This window comes from Zingiber officinale, chromosome 2A (genome assembly GCF_018446385.1).
Source record: "Zingiber officinale cultivar Zhangliang chromosome 2A, Zo_v1.1, whole genome shotgun sequence".
In the NCBI taxonomy this organism is placed as follows: domain Eukaryota; kingdom Viridiplantae; phylum Streptophyta; class Magnoliopsida; order Zingiberales; family Zingiberaceae; genus Zingiber; species Zingiber officinale.
Window position 1 is genome coordinate 87,198,028 of NC_055988.1, and position 20,290 is coordinate 87,218,317.

A 20,290-nucleotide genomic window follows, 5' to 3' on the forward strand; every position below is an offset into this window, starting at 1 on the left:
AGCCAAATGGAAAATATACAGCATACATTATATTGGTGCACCTTTCACCCTGCCCCGGAAAGGCTGGAGATAATTTGCGCTTCATGGTTGATCCAAGTCCCAATCCCTCATCATCCGCTCGGCGGTGCTCCCCCTTGAATGCCGGTTGGATCATTGTCTCGGGGGAGGTGTCCGCTCGAGGATCATTGCCTCCGCTCGGGGATCATTGCCTCCGCTCGGCCACCTGATGCTGGCATTGTTTGTTGCTTCAGCCGCTCGGCTTGCGCATTCTCTCTCTGTTGCTCCACGAGCTTAGCTGCTCTTGCCTTGATTAGAGCGTCGAGCTCCTTCGTGGAGAGCATCACCGTGTGCGGTCGTCCAGCCTCGTCCATTGCTTCTGATCGGATGCAGGAGCGTTCCCACATACGGCGCCAAATTGATCCTGTTCGAAAGCTGAATCAACGGACGCTGGGCATGTGGCGCTCTCCGAGTCGCTGATGTGGATCTCCGACCGGTCGTACGGTCCTCCGGCGAACCTGCAAGGAAGTCGGGCCGGGAAGGGGTTCCCGGCAGCGACCCTCCGACGCTCAAGTCAGGTAAAGCTCGACAACAAGAAAGTGGCTCCAAGAATTGTAGAACGCGTACCTCCGGCGAAGTATAAGGCTCCTTATATAGAGCGGTGAAAGAGCTCACGCACACCTACCGAGGCAAACACGTGTCCTTAGCCCATACCTCGGTATGTGTTTGTCAGAAAGCTTACCTAACACCATACTGCTACAGTCTCGGCACGTCTTCGATAGGACAGCAGAACACCTCATCACCAGACTAAGAGTATGGCCTAGTCATAGGACTAGACGGCTGTCATAAGATGTTCCTTGTCCTTCTCTCCCTACCCCATGCCGGGGCGTCCGTCCGGTCAGCTGGACGGGGCGTCTCGTCCGGCCGGCCCTCATTTTACTCCCGGCCGGACGGCACTCACATCCCGTCCGGCCTTCCGTTTGCATCGGTATGCTGGGGAGATTTTCGGTAAGATGTCATATAGGGACTGCTAGCAGTATGTTACCTTGTGTTTTCGGCCAAGACTTCCGCTCGGCCCATCGTTACTGTTCAGTCGAGCGTCGGAACTTCGACTCCTGTCAGGGCGCCTTTTGCCCTCGGTTATTCATCGGTCGGCCGGGCGGGAGGTCGGCCCATCCTTCTCCGGTCGGCCGCTCGGTCCGTCCTTCTCCGGTCGACCACTTGGCCTTTTGACTTCCACGTGGCGTTGACCCCTCAAAATGGGGATCCCCTGTTCTATCCGCCGGATCAGTTTTTAAAGAATTTTTTAAAATAGTTTTTTAAAGAATTTTTAAAATAGTTGTTTTAAAGAATTTTTAAAATAGTTTTTAAAGAATTTTTAAAATAGTTTTTAAAGAATTTTCAAAATAGATTTTTAAAGAATTTTTAAAATAGTTTTTAAAGAATTTTCAAAATAGATTTTTAAAGAATTTTCAAAATAATTTTTAAAGAATTTTTAAAATATTTTTTAAAGATTTTTTTAAATAGTTTTTTTTAAAAGAATTTTTAAAATAGTTTTTTTTAAGAATTTTTAAAATAGTTTTAAAAGAATTTTTAAAATAGTATTAAAAGAATTTTTAAAATAGTTTTAAAAGAATTTTTAAAATAGTTTTTAAAAGAATTTTAAAATAATTTTTAAAGAATTTTCAAAATAAAATTTTTTAAAGATTTTTTTTAAATAGTTTTTTTAAAAGAATTTTTTAAAATAGTTTTACAAGAATTTTTAAAAGAGTTTTTAAGTTAAAAAAGATTTAAGTTTAATTTTTAAAATAAATTTTTAAGTAAAAAAAAAATAAAGTAAAAATTTTTAAGTTAAATTAATTTTAATGTAAAATTTTTAAGTTAAAAAGAATTTTAATTTTAATTTTAAAATGTTAATTTAATTTAATTGATTTAATTTAATTTACTTTAATTTAATCAATTTAATTAATTTCATTTAGGTCATTAGTCATCTCACCCGATCTATGTTTTTAATCAGGGAATCCTATAATTTTGTAAGATGAATTAAGTTCAATATTAGGGTATATTTTTAATTTATGTTAGATTCAGGTTTAGCTTTGGGTTCAACAAATAGACGTTTTTGGATAAACTTCTGGGCTATGGTGAGTCACTTGGCATCATTAAAGTAACTATGCCTTCGAGGTTTTCCAAATAGTCCTATCCACTGGACTTAGTACAAAACCTTAGTCTAACTGGTTAGAATCCATAAAGGGTAGCTTCGGTCAGTTCCACTTAGCCAAATGCACCAGGTCGAAGTCATATCTTCCTAGACATGCATAGACTAAGCTTCCCTAACGTACTATTATCCAAAATTTCACCAGTACCATTTTTCAAGTTAAACTTGAACCCTTTTTAACTAGTCATAATTATCCTATCAGGTAGGTTGGTTAGGGTTACCCTGTCGGGTATGTTAGTTTTGGAGGTGCCAGCTATTCTGGAGTCTTCCTCTAAATTATTGATTTTATGATTTTTTTTAATACAATTTAGTCTTAATATTTAATTTATAATTTAGATTTAAGTTTTAAATTTTGAATTAATTAAATTAGTTAAATTATCCTTCTTTGATAGAGTGTATTTAATATTTGAATTTTCTTTCAATTTTAATTTTATTAAGTTAATTGAATTGTCTTTATTTAATTGATTATCGTTAATAATTGAGTTTTTATTAATTTTTTAGTTTGAATTAATCAAATTGTTTAAATTATATTTCTTTAAAGGTTTATTTTTAATATGTTATCTTTAACATTTAATTTTAAGTTTGTTAAATTTATTTTTGATTTTATCAGAGTGTTTGATTTTATCCTTATATTTTCTTTATCTTTTAAGTTGATATAATTAGTAGAATTTATTAAATAAGTCTTATCTTTAAAATTTATTTTTTTTGTTAATTAAATTATCTTGGGTTTGGATAGGATTTTCCAGATTGATACTGTCTAGATTATTAAATAATTTATTAATTATGTTTAAATTAATATTGACCTTATCATCATTATTATTTGAACTTTCAGCTTTGTTTAGATTTAAATTTGAATTTCTAGGGTTATTAATTATTTTCAGATTTTCTGAATTTTCTAAATTAATTAGATTTATTTTATCAGAAAATATCCTAGGGGTATTTTTGTAAGTATTGCTAGCTACACTATTTTCACAGATATTTTCAGAAATATCCAAATTAACATGTATATTCTTTAAACTAGTATTAGTAGGGGTATTTTGGTAAATATTACTCACCTTAACCGTATCCCCTAATTCAGTAGGCTTTTCGATTGGACCTGACTCGAGTCCGAATTCAATTTTTTCTTGATCCTCTAACTCCAACGGCTCCTCGTGAAATTTGATCAACTAGGTCCAAAGCTCATATATATTCTTGTACTTTTCTAGTCTGCATAAAACATTGTTAGGTAAAATACCACAAATAATTTTACTTACATTTTTATTCAGTTCCGAGTCCTGAGAAGGTTTTCTCAATATTAGCACATTATCGAAATCTAGGCTTCCTAAGAAGCATTCCATTAATCGCTTCTAGTAGTTGAAATCTTGATCATATGGTGGTGGTTCGTGGGGGTTCCGTCCTTCAAGAAGAGTCATTGAATGTTGAAGATAGAAAACTAAAAAGTGGTGCCAAGACTTGGTCTTGGATTAGTAGTGCGGGAGGAAATAGAAATAATAGTAAACGAGTTAAATTGGTGTTGCACCAATTTAGATTAATTACAACGAAAAATATTTCCAAAAAGGTAAGAGTACCAGTTTGGAATTATAAAAAAAATTGAAAGCCTAAAAAAAAAAAGAAAAATCACCCCTTGTCTGATTGGTGGTTGCACCAAATCAGAGCGGTACCGACTCTGATACCAATTGTAGGATCAAAAAGAATTTAGATATCTCCACAATTACATGATATTGTCCACTTTGGGCCTAAGCCCTCATGGTTTTGTTCTTGGGCTCTCCCCAAAAGGCCTCATGCCAAATGGAGATATCTTTTCTCTTATAAACCCATGATCTTTCTCATGTGTTTCCAATATGGGACTATGTTTGCAACCTTGCAACCCCAACAAGTTTGATAACGTTGCTACACTTCACCAATACACAGACGGGGTGAAGTGCCGAGTCTTCCTTACCACGCTCTCCAGCTCAGCCCACCGATGGTTCAGGAGACTGTCGGACGGATCAATACAAAGCTTCACGGATTTCTGAACAGCCTTCCTCCACCATTTTGTAAGCAGCAAGCGCTACTAGAAGACGAGCGTCAGCTTGTTCTCTTTGAAGCAAGGGTCGAAAGAAACCCTCCGAGCATACATTAAACACTTCAATTAGGTAGCTATGGATATCCCCTCAGTCTCATCTGAGACCATGATGAATGCCTTCACTCAGGGGCTTGTAGAGGGAGACTTCTTCCGATCACTCATCAGGAAGCTGCCCCGCGACTACAACTATATGCTCAAGAAGGTTAATGGGTACATAAAAGTGGAGGAGGCTTAGACAGCTAGAAGGAAGGAGGCACCATCCGAGCCCTCGATGCCAACCGAACGACGACCGCCGAGTAGCCACCAACCGCCAAGGGGGCCGAGAGCTGAAGCCCGACCGCACCAAGAAACGAGGGCACAGGCCGTGCAGCATGTGACTTCCGATCGGCCAAAAACATCGAAGGGCAAGGTATGAACGCCTATGTTTTGTTCCTTCCACCAGTCAGCGTCACACAACACCCGTGATTGTCACGGGTTTACACCAATCGCCCGACTGGCGCCAAGAGGCTATTGTTGCTGATCCCCCTCGCTCGTCCACTGGCACAAGTGCCAATCCTCTGAGCGGCAGGAATATCCAAGGAGGTCACCCGAGCGACAACACCAGCATCAGCAGAGGGAAGGTGTCGATCATCCCCGGGCCTCAGGCGAGCGACACCGTCCATCCGCTCGGGAGGAGGAAAACAGAAGTAATGCTTCACGGGGAGAGATAAACATCATCACCGGCGGGCCGACCGGTAGAGACTCTAACCGAACCCGGAAATCATACACGCATCGATTGGAAATTCACACCATAGGTTGTAGCCAAGAGAAGGCGAGCAGACCCGAAATCAGCTTCGGACTTTGGGACCTAAAGGGAGTGGAAGTCCCCCATGATGACGCCCTCATCATCAGAGCGGTAATCGTCAACTATACAATTCACTGGATTTTTATTGCCACAGGGAGTTCGATGAATATAATTTTCAAGAAGACTTTCGATCAGCTCCAGATCAACCGAAGCGAGCTGCTACCGATGACGACCCCACTATATGGTTTCACCGACAACAAAGTTCTACCGATCGGCCAAGCCAAGTTGGTCATATCACTCGAAGAGGAGCCGCTCAGAAGGACCAGGACCACAAACTTCATTGTGGTGGATGTCCCCTCAACCTACAACGTCATTCTGGGTTGACCTCCCCTCAACGAATTTCGAGCGGTAGTCTCAACGTACTGCCAGAAGATCAAGTTCCCGGTAGAAGACCGGGTAGGAGAGGTCAAAGGTGACTAGTTGGTCGCTCGGCGCTGTTATGTCGAGATGGTCAAAACCGAAGCCAAGGTTGCTCAGAAGACTCCCCGACTAGAGGTAAGTGGCATCACTGAAAAACCTCCTACTCTAGTCTATGAAGAAAAGGAAGAAGTACATATCCACCCCTGCCGAGCGGAGGCAACAACTTTATCCGCGTCCGACCTGGGAGCTGAGCAGAAGGTGGAGCTGGTCGCCTGTCTCCAACATAACCACGATGTATTCGCATGGTCAACGCACGAGCTCCCTGGGATCTCACCGAGCGTCGCGTAGCACGAGCTTCACATCCGACCAGACGCTCAGCTAGTGAAGCGGAGAAAGAGTGACTTCAGCGCCGAACACAATTTGATCATCCGAGCAGAAATAGAGAAGCTCTTGGAAGCTGGCCATATACGTGAAGTTCAATTCTCGAGTCGGCGTGCAAATGTGGTGTTGGTCTCTAAGCCCGGTAACAAGTGGTGGGTCTGCATCGACTTCTAGGACCTCAACAAGGCATGCCCAAAGGACTTTTACCCGCTACCTCAGATCGACCAGATGGTAGACTCCACTGCCGGATGTGAGCTGATATGTATGCTGGATGCATATTAAGGATACCACCAAGTGTCGCTCGCCCGAGAAGATCAAGAGAAGGTCAGTTTCATCACGCTTGATGGAACCTACTGATACAATGTCATGCCATTCGGACTAAAGAATGTTGGCGCTACTTATCAGAGGTTGATGAATAAGGTGTTCCGACAGTAGATCGGCCATAACATGAAGGTATATGTCAACGACATACTGATTAAGTCCCTCTGAACTGCAAACCTATGTGCAGATATTAAGGAGACCTGTCAGACACTGAGGGCATATGTGATCAAGCTGAACCCAAACAAGTGTATGTTCAGCGCGAAAAGCGAGCGATTTCTGGGCTATATTGTCACCGAGCGAGGCATAGAGGCAAACCCCAAGAAGGTGAAAGCATTACAAGACATGTCACCGTCCTGAAATTTGAAGGAAACTCAGCGGCTCATATCCAGATTCATCTCCAAGTTAGCTGACCGGAGCTTACTGTTCTTCAAGATATTACGCCGAGCCACCAAATTTCAATGGGACGAAGAGTGCGACAAGGTGTTTGAAGAATTGAAGAAGTACCTCAATTTATTGCCTGTATTAGCTAAGCCAATTGTCGGTGACCCACTCAGAATTTATTTATCCTCGACCGAGCATGCGGTCGACTCGGTACCAGTTAGGCTGAGCGGCAAGGAACAACCAGTGTACTTCCTGAGTTATACATTGAAAGATGCTGAATCTCGCTACACCGGTCTCGAGAAACTGACTTTTGTGCTGGTGCTCATCGCTCGGAGGCTTCGCCCCTACTTCCTCGCGTATTCCATCATCGTGATGGCCAACAGTCCTTTGGGGAGGGTCCTTCTCAATCCAGAAGTGTCCAGACAACTAATCAAATGAACGACGGAGCTTAGCGAGTTCGCTATCCAATACCAGCCCCAAACGACCATCAAAGTACAATCCTTAGCGGATTTCATCACTGAGATACAAAATCCTGAACCAGAGGCCATTTGGAAAATATATGCAGATGGTTTGGTCACTCGGCAGGGGAGCGGGATCAGAATACTGTTCGTCTCCCCCCAAGAGGAGCGGATGCAGCTATCCGTTCGGTTAGACTACTGGGCAACCAATAATGAAACTAAATATGAAGCACTTATAGCTGGCCTACAAGCTGTCCGGCACGTCAGAGCTATCAAGGTCCTCATCCACTCGGACTCGCAGTTGGCCGCTTAGTAGTTGGTCGGGTTGTTCGAGATAAGCAACACGCGACTCAAGCTCTATGCTGAGGCTTTCGAAAAGCTGAAGGTCAACTTTCGGGAGGTCGTAATAGAGAAGATCCCCCGAGCGGAGAACCAAGCTACAGACGAATTGGCTAAATTGGCTAGCTCGTTATTGCCAATCGTCATATCACAGCCGATCGAGCAGGTGTCTTTAGTGGCCCACATTGACCGGATGGAGGGACTTACCTTCCAGACGACTGGAGGATGGTGCTGATGGAGTTTTTATGATCAGGAGCTACACCGTTCGATTGGGAGGAGGCCCGCTTATTAAGAAAGAGGGCTAGTCTATTCACCCTGATCAGAGATCAACTCTACAAGAAGGCTTTCTCTAGGCCTCTACTTAAATGCGTCAGGTCGGAGGACGCCGACTACATACTACGGGAGTTTCATTAAGGATCTTGCGGAGGACACCCGGGCGGTCGCTCACTGGCAAGAAAGATCCTGCTAGCCGAATTCTTCTACCCGACCCTCCAAGAGGATGTAGCTCGGACGGTGGATATCTGCTTGTTCTGCCAGAAGTATCACAACCTCTCGCACCCGCCTATCGAGGAGATGAAAGCGTCCACAGTGGCTTGTCCGTTCAACCAGTGGGGTATGAACATCGTGGGACCCTTCCCCATGGCGACGGGTCAAAGGAAGTTCCTGCTCGTCGCGGTTGACTATTTCTCCAAATGAATCGAAGCTGAGCCGCTGGCGAGGATAACCGAGCGAATGGTCATGAAGTTCATTTGGCAGCACATCATTTGTCAATTCGGGATCCCGTGTCGGCTCGTCTCCGATAATAAGAGACAATTCATGGGTCAGAAGCTCAAGGAGTGGTGCGAAGGGTACGATATTCAGTAAGCCTTCACTTCAATAGCCTACCCTCAGAGCAATGGGCAGGCGGAGGTCGCCAACTGCGAAATACTTCGGATCCTGTGCGTTCGGCTCGACCACATCGGAGGGAACTGGGTAAATGAACTCCCCAGCGTGCTATGGGCGATCTGCACGACTCTCAAGGAAGGGATCGGGACAACGCCCTTCCACTTGGTATATAGCGGCGAAGCGGTCGTCCCCGTTGAAGTCGGGGTTGAATCCAACCAGATACAGCACTACAACGAAGACAATGTCGAGCGGAGGCTTCTGGAGCTGGATTTGGTGGATGAAGTGCGCGCTAAAGCGATCGTCTGGTTGATGGTATACCGACAGAGGATGAAGCAAAGCTACAATCGGAGGGTGATTCCAAGATCGTTTCAGGTCGGCGACTTGGTGTGGAATAAAGTAAAGTCGGTCGACGACATCACTAAGCTGGAAGCTCCCTGGGCTGGACCCTTCAAGGTTGCGGAGAAGCTCCGCTCAGGTGCTTACTACTTGGAAAACGAGGATGGGCGGCAACTAGAATGTCCGTGGAGCGCGAACCATCTCCAGCCTTACCGAGCTGGGTGAAAGGTGCGCTGATGTAACAGTCAAATATATCTTTATATCCCTGTGCTCTTGGTGTGCAGGGCAGAAATAAAGAAAGCAAGTTCCGAATTCTGTGCTGAATGACACTACAAATCGTCGAGCAGCGATGTTAAACCCTTGTCTTCATCAAATCGTCGAGCGGCAACGTTAAACCCCTGCCTTCATCGAATTGTTGAGCGACGACGTTAAGCCCCTGTCTTCACCAAATCGTCGAGCGACAATGTTAAACCCTTGTCTTCTCCGAATCGTCGAGCAGTGACGTTAAACCCTGTCTTCACCAGATCGTCGAGCGGCGACGTTAAACCCCGGTCTCCATCGATGGTCGAGCGACAACCTTAAACCCAGGAGAAGGTATGAACTTTATTGAATTCGTCAATGGCCAATCGACGACCCGCAAGTCGTCGGGATAGACCGAAGACATGCCATGATTATAGCCGAGTGGAAAAACTGGTGTCAAGCATGGAAATAAATAAATCATAAAGAAAAGCCCTGCAAAGCGGGCAAACCATTTATTTCGCAAAAGGATACTGCCGAGCGGCAGGAATACATTTAAGACTCAACTTTTATAGGACTCCAGCTCACTCTATATAGTCAAATACATCACCAAGCATGGAGTCGTTCAGCTGACTGCGGTTGATAATGTCGTCCGTCAAGGCTTCAGGGAGATGACCGTCCGCCTTGAGCTGCTGGAGGGTCCTATCAACGACTAGCTCAAACGCTCGGACGATCCACCGGACAACTTTGTTAGTAAACTGGTCCGAGTGGAGATACTCCTGTTTCATCACTGCAAATCGGCTCGGCTCGTCTTGTTGATAGACCGTCAGGGCAGAACGGGAGGCCTCTAGGGCAACTTCAGCATCCTTGAGCTTCTTATTCAAAGACTCCTCTCCAGTCGCTCGGTAGGTCTGCTCGATCAGATTATCCTCGGCTTATTTAAGCTTTTGGGCGAGCCGCCGAGCCTTCTGGTTCTTTAGCTCCAGGTCGGCGATGGCTCGTTGTTTCCTTGTGGTGGCCAGCTCGAGCTTTTTGTCGTAGGTCTTCAACTGCGTTTCGATCTGGCCCAGCCTGATAGCTTGATCCGTAGACTTCTGCTGCTCGGCCACAAGGAGTTGTTGGGCCTTCTCCAGATTGGCCTGTAGCTGTGCAACCGATGACCCTTGGGAGGAAGAGGCGCCACCAGAAATCTTGAGCTTCTTGAGCTCGTCCTCTACAAAAGCAAGGCGCTGGCACATGACCACGCTCTCCACCTAGTACTGCTAGCACACAAAAAAAATTAGCCCCGATCGGAGGTAAGACATAAATTGATTATTGGAATACGTACTCCCGTGGACATCTGCAGATGGTTGTTGCCGAGCTGCCTGGGAGACATCACGGCCGCTCGGGCCCATGCTTCCTCCCAAACACTGCAAGTGGACTGCGAATTAGAATCTTGTGTTCGGGGATGGTCGACGGGGCGCACTGCTCGAGATATTCCTCGGTGGGAAGATTGAGGGTTGCAGTCACCGATCGTCGACCGCTCGAGTTTGCTGAGGAGGAGACCGTCGGACTGGAGCGAGCAGCAATTGATGCTGGGTCGATCCTGGACAGCAGTGGCCTCCGTTAGGTGCGGGATGGAGGCAGAGATACGATCGATCGTGTGGCGATAGGCTTCGCTGGCAGATCGGCCAGAGAGGGTGTTCGATCAGACGAAGTGGCTTCCACTGTTGGGACAGCCATAGGGAAGAAGTGCCAACCCGCTCGGCGGTACCCACGACCGAGGTGGTAGATCGGGAGGTGGTTTCCGTGCGGCGCCTCTTGCGCCTTACGAGTGGCAACCCATCATCTGAAGACTCGGTACCTTCGGTCTAAGCGGTGGGTTGTGCTTCGAGAGTTTGGAGAGGCTCAACAACTTCTTCGATGTTGGCTGTCTGAACGACGGCGGGCGTCTCCTTGCTCCTAGCAATCGTGCCCTCCTCGGAGTCGACTGGCATCAAGCCGAGGCTCGCCATTTTCTTGGCAGTGACCGCCTCGATCTCAGCATCCTTTAGCTTCGTCAGGGCAGCCGTGCGCGCTCGCATCATGACTTTGGCTGCAAAAGAAAAAAGGCAAACCAGTTAGACTCACAAGAAAGGAGCCAAGAAATTTCATACTTAAGCCACTCGGGAGCCTCGTGCGAATCAGACTCAGCCCGAAGATATACATAACGCCCTCTAGCAACAACTTGTGGATATCGTATTTCTGACCGACTAGCATGTTCGCAGCATGAAGGTAATCTAATAGGCTTTTGTACTTCTTCAGGTCAGGTTGAGGTGGTAGTCCGACCTGCCATTGGGTCCGGAAGCTTGGTCATCCAGGAAGTCGTAGAAAGAAAAAAAATACTCTTTCCAATGCTTATTGGAAGAGGACATCTTATCAAAAAATACTAGTCCGACCCGAGACTGAAAGAGATAGGTCCCCAGCTTGGATTGATTGTGGTAGTAGAAATAATGAAAGACTTGAGGGGTCAAAGGGATGCCATGCAGCCGGAACAGGACAACAACGCCGCACAGCAGATGAAAAGAATTTGGTACTAGTTGGGGGAGAGAACACGAAAATAATTACAAACTTCGATGACAAAGGGGTGGATAGGAAATCGTAGATCGACCACAAACTAGTCTCGGAACAAGCAGATGGTTCCGATCGACGGGTAATTTGGCTAATCGGACGAAGAAGCCAAAATGACCTCATGATCATAAGGGATTCCAAAGGCGTTTCTAAAACTTTCAACGTCGCCCGCATCGAACCTGGTCTCCATGGTAGAATACTAGAGCCCAGGCGAGGGGTCCGACGGCTGTAAAGAACTGGCCATTGCTAGAAAATAAGAAAACAAAGAGTTTGACGAAGAGAAATACAAACAGAAAATACCGCAAGCACGGGAGAAATACAGAAAGCTACGAGGGTCGCAACAGATCGAAGATAGGAGGCAGAGAGGATTTGGAGGAGCTTATAGAAGAGTAGCCGATGCTGGGGATAGCAAACGGTCGCTGGAGCACTGGGCACGCAGAGGAACACCGGCAGCTATCGCGGAGGATGCAGAGTAAGAAGATGAAGTCACCGCCGCAACTTTATAAAGCTTGAGCTTGGCAGACCGCGATCGTCCGATCTAGGTCACGGAAGCTAGAGCGTAAATCCAGCCGTTGAATTCAAATCGCCAAACGTCACATCAACGTCTGTCGCTTTGGCGCGTGCAGTGACGACGATAATGACACGTGGCACACGCCTATAGGGCAGCATTTAAGGAACGCCATTAACAGGTGTGGGCGCGTGCTCGACTTTAATGGAGATGATTTGCACGAATTCCGAAAGGATTCGGATGATGTCAGCGTTGATTGCTCTCAGCCAAGGACATAAACGACAAATTGCTCCAAGTGTGAGTATGCAAAGTACCGATCGACCTCAATGAGCAATCTCAGGGCTGTCTGACACCCTTAGGCAGACCGATCGGGGTCCAACCAGCATCACGGCCGATCGACCAACCGATCTCCAGACTGGCTTGTCCAGTCAGTCGGACTTGCATCGTCCTTCGACTAGACTTGAGGGGGAGACATGTGATCCGGTGATGAGGAGAGGCCCGCTCAGCAGAGAGGTCAATGACACAGTGGAGGTCAAAGTCCAGGCGGTCAACGCCTCGTACCGTTGGCTGATCAGACGACCCACTCGCCTGACCGGCTCGAAGGACAGCTGAGCTGATATCAACCCGATGATTACCATAGCTCGGTCGCATACCGAGCTTCCAACGCTCAAACATACAAGGTATGTGCCGAGCGGCCAACCCGCTCGAATTCACATCAGCAAAAACAGTGGCGGCCGAGTAGATTACATTCAGACACAGCTTTTCCGTTCTCCATAATAGCGAAGCCCGGACAGTGGGATGTTGGCCGAGCGGTCATTCCACTCGGCTCGAGGATAAGATCGCCCGGACGGCCGAGTGCTGGCCGAGCGGCTCTTTTGCTCAGCCTGTAACAGACAAAAGGAGGATCAATGGATATCCTTCTGGGAACCTGTGCTGTCGACAGACGACATGTTTGACGGCATGGTTAAGCTGAAGATCGTACGACGGAAGCTTCCGTTGTCTTGTCAGAGATATACTCGGATCATTAAGGTATGATGTTAGGCCGAGCGGTCATTCCACTCGGCTCGAGGATAAGATCGCCCGGACGGCCGAGTGCTGGTCGAGCGGCTCTTTTGCTCGGCCTATAACAGACAAAAGGAGGATCAACGGATATCCTTCTGGGAACCTGTGCTGTCGACAGACGACATGCTTGACGGTATGGTTAAGCTGAAGATTGTACGACGGAAACTTCCGTTGTCTTGTCAGAGATATACTCGGATCATTAAGGTATGATGTTGGCCGAGCGGTCATTCCACTCGGCTCGAGGATAAGATCGCCCGGACGGCCGAGTGCTGGCCGAGCGACTCTTTTGCTCGGCCTGTAACAGACAAAAGGAGGATCAACGGATATCCTTCTGGGAACCTGTGCTGTCGACAGACGACATGCTTGACGGTATGGTTAAGTTGAATATCGTACGACGGAAGCTTCCGTTGTCTTGTCAGAGATATACTCGGATCATTAAGGTATGATGTTAGAGACACTTTTCTGACACATCTTTTCAATGTATGCTTTGAGGAGCGTGTGCGCCTCGAGAAGCGTGCACACGCTCCTCGGGAGTCCTATATAAGGGCCTCCAAATTTCGACGGAGGTATGCATAATCTTTACTGTAGTTATTGTTACTCTACTTCTTTGCTTCCTTGTTTATACATCATCGGAGACTGACTTGAGCGTCAGAGGGTAATTGTCGGGGAACCCCTCTCTGGTCCGGTACTAACGTCGTTGTGGTTGCAGGTCTTATTGACCAAGAGTCCATTAGCGATCAATAAGAATATCATGTTCCCAATATCCATCACCTCAACTATCGAACATGATCAGAATTATGAAAGATGGTAAAATGAGCACTCACGATTAAGTAAGTATTTTTTTTAAATAAATAAATAAATAAATAAAATTGAAAGATAAAAAACAGTTTAAAATGGAAAAGGTAAAGGAATGTATTTTTTTTAGAAAGTTTGGGTGTAAACTGAACTTTTCTACATAGTACACAAGGTTGTGATTGACACAGATCCTCGAACAGTCGCAATCAATTCAATTGAAGACGACGCTTTAAGATGCCTCCCAAAACGCAAGTATTTTTTTTTTTTAAGAAAAAACACATACTAAGTTGCCGTTTTGAATATTATGAAAATGTATCCCTTTCCTTGTAATTTTAATAAATAAAGGATAAATGGTTATGAGAAAAAGATTTACGGTCGGGAAAAGAAAAAAAAATAAAGAAAAGTGGAAGGTAGTTTGGGATGATGCGTCGGTGCTCATGGTCCATAGTCTGGGATCGATGGATAGACCATCCGGCGTGATTTCATCATTTTACCTATAACATATTTAAAATATATTTACGAAAATTTAAAATTTACATTAACCCAGTAGCAATTCAAGATTTAAAATCAGAATCTTTTATATATTATATGATATAAATTTTAAATCTTAAATTTATTTTAAATACGTTATGATAATAACTGCCGTGTAGTTTTTATTTTCTGAAAAAATTAGAAAAATGGCTATTTATATTTTTTAAAGAAAAAATAGCATTCATATAACAGTAAAGTGGAGAAAAATCTTCAATCCCATTCTTAATTTTGCATGTAGCCCTTCTATCCAAAAAATTTTATTTTCACTCCCTACATGTAAAGTTTTCTTTACTTCAACTCCCCTCATGTAAATATCATGAACTAATTGCCTAAGATTTTTTAGCTATAAAAAGTCCAAGAATGAATATAATTCTTCTTAAAGTCAGCATTTTATACTAGAATCGAGTATATTTTTTTATCAAAATTATCTCTCATATTTTTTAGGTATATAAAAAAAAAATATCTAAAAACGAGTATAATTCCTGTTAAATTCAATATTTTATATTAGAATCAAGTATATTTTATATTAAATTGAGCATGATTTTTTCCCTGCTTAATATAATTTCTCCTAAATTCAGTACCATTTAAACAAAATTTAGTATATTTTCATCCAATTGAGTACCATTTAAAGAAAATCGTATATATTTTCTATTAAAATTAACTCTCATATTTTTTTAGGTACAAATAGTCTAAAAACGAGTATAATTCCTATTAAATTCAGCACTTTAAACTAGAATCGAGTATATTTTCTATTAAATTGAACACAACTTTTTTCTTAATATAATTCCTCCTAAATTCAGCACTATTTATCATTTAAAGAAAATCTAATATATTTTTCATCCAATTGAGTATCATTTAAAGAAAATCTAATATATTTTCCATTCAATTAAGATGAAATATTCAATTTGATAAAAAATATACTAGATTCTAAATTTAATGTACTCAATTTAAGATGAATTATGTTGATTTTTGAACATTTTATACTTAAAAATATCATGGGATAATTAGATAAATATATTTAATTAGAGAGTGAAAATAAAGAATTTAAAAAATAAAAACTACATATAAAATTATATTTGTCAATAGGACTACATCCAAATTTTCCCTTCATATAATATTTATCCTAAATAATTCACGATACTATCTTAAATTTTAAATAATAAAAAAATGATCACGTGGCCAGTGGATCCGATTCTTGATCTGGAATCAAAGTCCGTATTTGACAGCCTATCTCACATGCCTCCCATCTCATTTTTTTTTTCAAATAACTATTTTTATATTTTTTTTAAGGGTAAAATTCAAGAAAGTATTTTTTATAAAAATCATGCGTCCCACTCTAATTTTTTATCAGCTACTTAATGATGTATAATTATTCAATTACCTTCTAATATTGTTATGGTATAATTATTTTAACATTAATGTTAGATGGTAGATTGAATATGTATGGTAATAATTATAATTTTATAATTACTATAATGTAATATGAATTTTTATAATTTAAGTTATAATAATTAATCGTAATTCTTATAATATGAATTTCTAGATTAAGTAGGTAGCTATTATAAAATAATAGCTGTATCCATCTATGTAATAATATTATAACAAAATTAAAGAGAGATTGAAGGATCATGCACACTGATTGATAAAATGAGACCGCCTTTTCTTACTCGGAAAAAAGCAAGTGCGTCTGGGCGTCTGCGGCCCTGCTAAAAAAACTATGTGCTTCGGCATTTACTCGAATTGAATAGACAGCGATCTGAAAACCCTGTCTCCTGCTGACGAACTGCACGCATTCAGATCTATATTAGCTTCCAGTTCACTTTGCCGAGTCCCAAAACAATCGGTCGCCTCCTGGCTCCTCCGTCGTCCGCCTCTAGGTCCGCAGCTCTCCCCCTCTCCTGAACAAAATCTATCTTAGAGTTTGCTTTTTGATGGAGTTTCTCCGTTTTATCGCTAAAAGTTTAACTTTTGAAGTGTTTCTCGGTTTTATATCGCTAAAATTTTGATTCTTGTTGGGGTTTCTCAGTTTACTGTGTGCGTTTATGGATCTCTGGTACTACTTAGATTTCGGTGGCTGAAGCAAGTTAGATTTTGTTAGGGTTTCTGAGTTCTGCTGTTGTTTCCAGTATCAGCCCCTTTGCTTGTAGGTTTGATTTCTTCTTCATTCATCTGTTCTTGGCAAATCTACTTTCTTGTCTGCTGTAGGTAAACTTTTTTTTTTTTTTTTTTTTTTTTGCTTTTACCTTTGCTTTCGTGTACTTTAATCCAGTTGAAGACAAGTGTACTTTTTTCACAATCCTTGCACTAAGCAGTGAGTTTTGTGAACCACAAAGCATAAATAGGCTCAACTTGTTGATCCACTATGGTTGTAGTCATTTAGTGTTATTCTCTTTTACTGGTTTTTGACTAACTCATTTTGCTGCTGATTAACCACAACAGTGCATTGATCTGCAGTGTGCTCGCAAGATCCTTATTATTTATACTTTTTATTTACCTTTTTACAAAGAAGAATGCCTTTTTTGTTTCCTCTTAACTTACTCTTTGATTACTTGTCTCCCCATTCTGCATGTTGAATGGCAAGCTGGTTGAAATGCACTAATCTGTAACTTGTGGAGGTTAAAAATTCAGGAAATAGTATAACAGATCTGTCAGACCAAATGTAGTTTACTGAATCTATAGAAACATGCAATTAGTGCACTTACTGAATGGTTTTGTTGCCTCAACCTGAGTTTTGGGTGCATTGTATTTAACATGACTGCCGATCACATTTGACCGAGAGAATCATGATATATGTTGTTCTATAATTGTGCAAACATTTTTAGAGCCTAGTCGAGTGTCTTTAAGTAACCAGAAAAAGGTTTGGCCACTATGTAATTTACTATATTTTTTGCTTGTAGTAAAGTTTTTGCTTGGTTTTGGAATTTGAAACACATGAACCCTGTTAACTCCAAAATCCATGTACTAATTGTGGATTTTCTGTCGAGCATTTGCTTTTAGTACTTTGTTTACCTCAATTTGACTTGGAAAATTGTTATCGGAAAAAGTGATCATGTGACATAACAAGTATTGTTCGGAAATGATAATTCTACTTGATTTCTCACTTATTAGGTGCTTTAGTGCTTCTTCATTCTCATAAGCAGGCATTCTGAATGTTGTCATATAGAAAAGAAGTTGAAGAGCTTGTTAATGGGTTTTCTCTTTGTCGAAATGCAGGTGCAAAATATGTCTGACCTGCAACAACCTCTTGTGCGGCCTAAGCGAAAGAAAGTTTTGGTTGACTATCTGGTCCAGTTAAGATGGATAGTCGTCATCTTTGTTGTGCTGCCAATTTCTTTCTTAATCTACTTCGGATTGTATCTTGGCGATGTGAAATCTGCTATGAAATCAGAAAAGCGTCGCCAGAAAGAACATGATGAGAATGTAAAGAAAGTTGTTAATCGACTCAAGCAGAGAGATCCCAAGAAAGATGGTCTCGTGTGCACAGCAAGGAAACCGTATATTGCTGTCGGGATGCGTAATGTCGATTACAAACGTGCTAGACATTTTGAAGTTGATCTCTCTGCTTTTAGAAATATACTCGAGATCGATAAAGAGCGGATGGTTGCGAAGGTGGAGCCGCTAGTTAACATGGGCCAGATCACTCGATATACAGTTCCCATGAACCTTGCTCTGGCAGTGGTTGCTGAGCTTGATGATCTCACTGTAGGAGGACTCATCAATGGTTATGGAATTGAGGGGAGCTCACACATATATGGTCTCTTTTCTGACACAATTGTTGCCATGGAAGTTGTACTCGCCGACGGCAAAGTTGTGAGGTGCACGAAGGACAATGAGTACTCCGATCTTTTCTACGGGGTCCCTTGGTCTCAAGGAACCTTGGGCTTCTTAGTTTCCGCAGAGATAAAATTGATACCAATCAAGGAATATATGAGGCTTACCTATGCTCCTTTTAGGGGGAACCTACAAGAAATTGCTCAGGCCTATGCTGATTCGTTTGCACCGAGAGATGGGGATCCAGCGAAGGTTCCTGACTTTGTCGAGGGGATGATCTATACTCCGACAGAGTCTGTGCTCATGACGGGGAAGTATGCATCGACAGAAGAAGCTAAAAGGAAGGGCAATGTGATCAACAGTGTAGGTTGGTGGTTTAAACCTTGGTTTTATCAGCATGCACAGACGGCTCTCAAGAGGGGTGAGTTTGTTGAATATATTCCGACTAGAGAGTATTACCACCGGCACACGAGATGTTTGTATTGGGAAGGTAAGCTCATCCTGCCATTCGCTGACCAGTGGTGGTTCCGATGGCTTATGGGCTGGATGATGCCGCCTAAGGTTTCATTGCTCAAGGCCACTCAAGGTGAAGCTATTCGAAACTACTACCACGATAACCATGTGATCCAGGATCTTTTGGTTCCACTGTACAAAGTCGGAGATGCTCTCGAGTTTGTTCATCGCGAAATGGAGGTATCTATGATTTGCTGATTTGTTTCTCGCTTAAGTTGGAATTTACTCTTGCTTGAATCTTTATCGTAATCTACAACAAGCACCTTCAAACACTTCATTTCGTAAGTTACTAAGATCTTCACTTGTTTTTCTTTACTTTACAGGTTTATCCGATATGGCTGTGCCCTCATCGATTGTTCAAGCTTCCGGTGAGAACAATGGTGTACCCGGAGGCAGGCTTCGATCATCATCACCGACAGGGAGACACTAGCTATGCGCAGATGTTCACCGACATTGGTGTTTACTATGCCCCAGGTCCGGTGCTTAGGGGCGAAGTGTTCAATGGTGCAGAAGCAGTTCGCAATCTTGAAGAGTGGCTAATTCAGAACCACAGTTTCCAGCCTCAGTACGCAGTCTCTGAGCTCACTGAGAAGAACTTTTGGCGGATGTTTGATGGCTCCCACTACGAGCATTGCCGCCGTAAGTATGGGGCTGTGGGGACATTCATGAGTGTATACTACAAGTCCAAGAAAGGAAAGAAGACCGAGAAGGAGGTGCAGGAGGCTGAGTCTGAAATCCTCGAACCAGCCTACGCCGACGAAGCTTAGCCCGACTAATCTTGATAAACTTGACGTAGTAGAACTAGCCACATGTTTCTGTTTCGATTTAGATTGGAGTTGTAATGTACCGAGACTATGAGTTGTCGTTGCTTGCTTTACCAAGTTTGTTGCAGTTTGTTTGTGAACCAATCTTATTGTGCCTTGAATAAGCAAATGCTACCATGTGAGTGAGTATTATGCCCTTCGATAAACTCCTTTGTGATGGGATTTCCCTCGATCGAGAAGCAACCAAACTTCATTCTTGCAACTCGACAATGCGAAACATGAACACGAGATTATGAGAGTCGAATCTAGCCATGATTATTATGCCTTGATTAAGCAAATGCTACCATTTGAGAGAGTATGCCCTTCAAGTAACTCCTATGTGACAGGAATTCTCTCGATTGAGAAGCAACTAAACTTCATAACTAACTTCATTCTTGCATTTCAACAACGCGCAACATGAACACAAGATTATGAGAGTTGAATATGTAGAAATCAGGAGAGAAGAAAACTAGGGTTTACTTGGTTATGTACCTCAATCAAATAAAAGTTACACAATAATATATTTATATAGTTGAATTAAATACTAAGAATAAGAAAAAGACTAATCTATCCTTAATAGCTATTAAATAATAATAATAATAATAATAATAATCTAACATCTTCTCTCAAACTCACGATACTACAGTTACTATAGCTAGAAACATTGAGAGATTGTTACACAAGAAATGAAAGCGTGAAGTGAAATATCACTAAAGAAAATCACTATTTTGGGACGAATTTTGAGATGAATTTATAAAATATTTTCGTTGCAAAAATATTTGGGATGAAATCTGCGATGAAAAAATTTTCGTCCCCAAATTCTCGTTGCCAACTTGGCTACGAATTTGGGGACGAAATTATCGACGAATAATATTTTTGTCGCCAAATTTACAACAAAA

The 20,290-nt window shown here is 42.6% G+C and overlaps 1 protein-coding gene across 1 annotated transcript; it reads left to right on the forward strand.

Moving 5' to 3' along the window:
• Window positions 1–15,970: 15,970 nt before the first annotated feature.
• Window positions 15,971–19,558, forward strand: LOC122041441 (delta(24)-sterol reductase-like). Its single transcript, XM_042601121.1, has 3 exons — window positions 15,971–16,181; window positions 17,518–18,768; window positions 18,912–19,558. Exons 2-3 carry the CDS (start codon window positions 17,527–17,529, stop codon window positions 19,353–19,355), a joined length of 1,686 nt encoding a protein of 561 aa, XP_042457055.1. The 5' UTR covers window positions 15,971–16,181; window positions 17,518–17,526; the 3' UTR covers window positions 19,356–19,558.
• The last annotated feature ends 732 nt before the right edge of the window (window positions 19,559–20,290 follow it).

Coding starts and splice junctions, on each gene's coding strand:
- LOC122041441 (XM_042601121.1), top strand. CDS start 17,527: ATGTCTGACCTGCAACAACCTCTTGTGCGGCCTAAGCGAAAGAAAGTT. Junction 18,769..18,911: donor TTGTTCATCGCGAAATGGAG/GTATCTATGATT, acceptor TTTACTTTACAG/GTTTATCCGATATGGCTGTG.